Source organism: Cariama cristata, unplaced genomic scaffold, assembly GCF_000690535.1.
Source record: "Cariama cristata isolate BGI_N322 unplaced genomic scaffold, ASM69053v1 scaffold280, whole genome shotgun sequence".
Taxonomy (NCBI): domain Eukaryota; kingdom Metazoa; phylum Chordata; class Aves; order Cariamiformes; family Cariamidae; genus Cariama; species Cariama cristata.
In genome coordinates, this window is record NW_009596125.1 from 34,470 (window position 1) to 39,213 (window position 4,744).

A 4,744-nucleotide genomic window follows, 5' to 3' on the forward strand; every position below is an offset into this window, starting at 1 on the left:
CGCCACCACGGCACGGTCATCCTGCCCTGCAGGGACAGGGAAAGGCCACCTCCAGGCTGCTGCCCCTGGGAGGGAGAGCCCATGGGGCAGCCTGGTGACCTGGCGTGAAAGGGAGGGGTGTTAACCCAGCAGAGGGGGTGTGAAGGAAACAAGACCACTTGCCAAGCATCCAGCACTGTGAGGGGTCTGCCGGAGCAGTGGTTAATGTGCTACTCAGATGCTGCAGGAGGTGCAAAAAAGGGGTCGTTTCCCTTCTCTGGGACGGCTACTTAGAGGCTGCAAGTTAAAAACAAAGCAGGTGAGATGAGGAACAAGGGAGGCAATGAAGGAAAATGTCACCGTCAGTCACAGCAGAAGCCAGTGAATGGTCCATCTTGCCATTTGGGTCAGGTCAGGATGTCTTCTGAAGACTGCTCTGTGCCGGGTAGTGGGGTCCCAGCCTTGGCCTGGAGCCACCGTGGTGTGATCTCGCTAGGCTGTCTTTCTCAATACTCTCTCCGTTGTCCAGAAAGAATAGCAGTAATATTTAAAAAACCTCACATTTCTCGGCAAGTTGTGTGATTCACGCTCCCCTTGCAGCTCAGTGACCTGGCAGACCGCACAGCCAGGCAAGGCCAGGGCGGCCTCCGGGCACCGCATCACAAATGATTTGGCCATAGCCATCTGGCTTGTGCCAGTCCTTGCCTTTGGCTTTTGGTGGCTTTTACAGAGAGTGTAACAAATTACTTGGCCTCTGTTATTTATAACAGCTTAATACACAGTCTGATGTAGAAAAGCCAACTGCCTGCAATATATTCTGTAAATTTATAATGAATTGCCGAAGGCTGTATCTCACAACTAAGCTAATTTTTAAAAATCTGACTATGGTGAACAGAGAGAGACCCAGGCACTGGAACTGGGGTCTTGATGTCCCCAACGAGCCCTCTTCCCGGATTTTGACCAGCATGTCCCATGGCTGCCAGCATGTGGACTTGGTCCTGAGTGGCATTGTTTTGTCTTAGTAAAGTCTGCTGGTCCCTGTGACCCCAGCTTTACAATGCCAATAGTAGCTTTCACTACAACTGGAAAACTAACGAAAGAAATGAATCTTTAGGAAAAGATATAACTAACAATTTACAATGGAGATAAATTATTTTGGCAGTTTTCCTTTGTTTGAAAGATAAAGCAGCAGTACATGCTTCCTTATCAGTTTCGTGTTCTCACATTTAGACAGAAAGGAATCTACTGCCATCCACAAGAAGCGCTGGCTGAGAAAAAGGCCAGGCTGATACGAGGCAGAGATGAACCAAGTCAAAAGCACAATCCAGGAGATTGTGTTCCTTCCCCAAGGTGACCGCGCTTCTGCCGAAAGGGAGGCTGGGCTGCTCTCTGTGTAGGTACAGTGTATGTGGAAAAAATGCTATGGAAATATCATATATTGGCAGGGAATATCTGAGCTTTGCTCAGCACCTAACACAGCCTTCATCGTAGGTATTATGACAATTCATTATTATTGTTGTTGTTTTTATTGTTTGTTAAAAAACAACATGAATTACAACTTTCTACAGAGGTAAGGACACCTCCATCCCCAGGAGGTGCTTCTGTATCTCTGTAGGTACTAAATATGTTGAATCACCTGAGTGCAGTGCAAAGGTTATTAGGGACAATGTCTCCATTCAGTTCTGACGTTACCGTGAAAAACTGCAAGCCAGGAAGTCCGGCTTTATGAGGCTTTGTGCAGATCCAGAGCTGGTGTAAACTGAGGTAGATCCGTTGAAGTTAGTGATGTATGGCAAGTTGTATCACCAAAAAATGTAGCCCTAATCGCTGTTTCATATTTTTAGAGGTAACTTGTTGTTATCAGATATTGCCAGTTGCTCATTCTGTCAGGGTCATTGTATTCTGTTATTCGGCATTCTAAATAGAGGCCAAATCTTGTCTCTGATTTGACTAAAATCACAAGGATTACTTTCATCACAGATGGAATTCAAAGGTACTTCTGCACTGCCTTGGGATGGGCTGCTGCAGCACCCATGGAGTTACCCGGGCTAGGTTAATTTTTGTGAGGCTGGATAGCAAACCTGTGCCATCGCTTCGCTGCTCGTGACCTGGCTGAAGCTACCTTGGCAGTGTCTCTACAGCTTGCGGTCGTGCCTGACTGCAATTGGAATCCATACACAGAGGTTGCCCCAGTAATTGCTTTTTGCTCTCAGTTTGACTATAAAAATATAAAGATACTTGAGCAAAGGAAAATTTAATAATGACAGTATTCAGTAATTCATGTCCCTGAGCAGTAACATTGCCACCCTGTGGTCCAGTAACAGCATCTTTATGTGCTGTCATACTTCGGAAGAGTAGGTCTTTCCTTCTAGCACAGCAGATTATTAGCCTGCTCACTAAATTAACTGGTTGGAGGCCTTGTTGTTCGTTTTCTAGAATCTTCTGTCTTTTTTTTAAAGGTGTCAGTTACGCAAGGCAGGCTGGGAACTACCAGGAAACCCGAAGGACAAGTGACTAGAATGGTGGTTGTTATGATCATTGCCTTTCTAATCTGCTGGATGCCATACGCCGCCTTTTCTATCCTAGTCACTGCATACCCCTCCATTGAGCTGGATCCTTGCCTGGCAGCAATTCCAGCTTTCTTTTCCAAAACAGCTACTGTTTATAATCCAGTTATTTATGTCTTTATGAACAAACAGGTACTGTATGGTCTCCAAGTGTCTTTAACACTCATATTTTGTTATTTTTTCTTGCTTTATAGTGAATTATTTCTACCTACCTACGTGTTAGTTAACTAGCATTGCAATATCCAGAATTTAGAACTTAAAAAAAAAAAAAAAATCACTGCACATCTACCTACTGGAAGATAGTGTAAGCCTCTGTGCATTATTAAAATATGAATGTTAATAATTATCAGGTTCAAATATTATAAAGGAAAATCAGCCCTTAGTCAACATCAGTTAGTTTTCTGTATGAAAATTCTATTTTCAAGACTGTCCCAGTATATTTTTAGAATTCTTTAGGAACACAACTCTAGTGAGTTGATTTTCAGGTGAGGTGGAAGTTTTCAACAGCTTGAATTTGTGTCAGGGGAAATGTTGCACTTGTGGTTGTACATACATGGAGGGTAGAAGCATAGCATTAGCCTACGGGACAGGGAGCTTTCTTCTCTGGAATGGGGGCAGCAGAGGATTGGATGCAGAGAAGAAGGGATGCACCACAGTGACGTGTGTTCACTGTGGTAACAGGCATGATAATAAACTTGAATGGATTGATGCAATGAACGTAGCTACTAAGAGTAGTGGCATCAAGCAGAGTATAAGCATACAAGTGAAAAGAAGAAAAAGAGTAAAGTGACTGTTGAATAAGAAGCGATGAATACATTTATGTATTCAGTCCTGCAGAGAGAGCTATTCCTTGTCTCACATCCTATGGACAGTACCCTGATCTCCCAATGCACGGCAGACGCATGCTGGTCTTACGCTGCTCATGGATATGAACAACATGGAAACAAACCATCACTGAATAGCTGAGTATTAGGGGCTATTTCTTTATATTCCCAATTGACTCATGAGAGAATTTCCAAGAGTTGTAGCTAAGACGCAGACTGCTTTATAGAGGTATTTTAAAATTCCTTATGTGTTTTGATTGTTCTCCTTTTTTTTTTTTTCAACTTTCTAGTTCAGGAAGTGTCTGATTCAAATGTTCGGTTGCAGTGCCATAGAAACTGCGGAGTCCAACGTGAACCCGACTTCAGAGAGAGCAGTGCTAACCCAGGACAAAAGAGGCAGTGAGATGTCCACCTTGGCAGTACATAGCACCGTTCCTAAGAGGAAAACCGGAGATGAACACAGAAATTGCCAACCCTTTGCTCCGTTGGCAGCTTCAGAGAACAAAATCTGTCCCATGTAGGGTGGGAGATACGATCATTAACACAGTGCTACAGCATGTTTCCTTGTCACCGTCACTTAATACAAAAAAATGTTGTCAGTGGGGACGTTGTGCTCCTGTGGACACCGGCCTTTGAGATTCCGGACTCCTGAGTGCATGTAAGAGTTTCTTGGCTCTGCAGTTGCAAATACCCACTCATAAGGAGAGTCCCTTCCTCCACTGCATTCCTCTTCCCAAGCCACAGCGTGCTTTGCTCCTGAAAATAACCTCAGGGGAGCCCAGAGTTGCTATGCTGGCATGTAAGACAGTAAGGATAGGAGAGCTGTGTGCTGATGACGGCTCCTTGGTCAGCTGGACAAAAACATGAAGTGGCACATGGCTTCAATATGTTACTGGAGAAATAATATGTAGCAGACAGCTGACTCAATTTCAACCAATGGAGGTTCAGGGAGGAACGGGTCTGAGTGCTTTTTTGGTTTGTTTGGGTATTTTTACTAAAAAAGCAGAGAAAGCCAGAGGCTTCTGCACTTTATGTCTGTCCTCCATGAGACTCTCATCTGGGCCACCAAAGTCTCCAGCAGCTTGGACAAGCCATCCAGACTCCCAAGCACTATTTTATCAAAACAAGCCCTATCAAGAGCTGTTCATATCCTCTCTCTTCATTCCCTCTTTGTCAGGAAAATCTGTGCTTGTGGCAACTTTTGAAGTAAATCAGTTTGGACTAGATGATTGCTGTAGGTCCCTTCCAACTGAACTATTCTATTAACTCAGCTTTAGAAGAGGCGTTAGTAGGGTATAGAAAAGTACAATAGTACAATAGCAATGCCGGAGAAAGGACTGGTAGCACAGCTTAGAGTTGTGAAGCTGAGCGTTG

At 44.2% G+C, this 4,744-nt stretch overlaps 1 protein-coding gene across 1 annotated transcript in view; it reads left to right on the forward strand.

Annotated features, from left to right (window-relative positions):
* LOC104165006 (vertebrate ancient opsin-like) overlaps positions 1 to 3,891 on the forward strand; it is an 8,082-nt gene extending 4,191 nt beyond the window's left edge. The window contains exons 4-5 of the mRNA XM_009704515.1: positions 2,439 to 2,678; positions 3,661 to 3,891. Of these exons, the coding sequence (XP_009702817.1) occupies positions 2,439 to 2,678; positions 3,661 to 3,891 (471 nt within the window). The remainder of the gene's footprint in view (positions 1 to 2,438; positions 2,679 to 3,660) is intronic.
* The last annotated feature ends 853 nt before the right edge of the window (positions 3,892 to 4,744 follow it).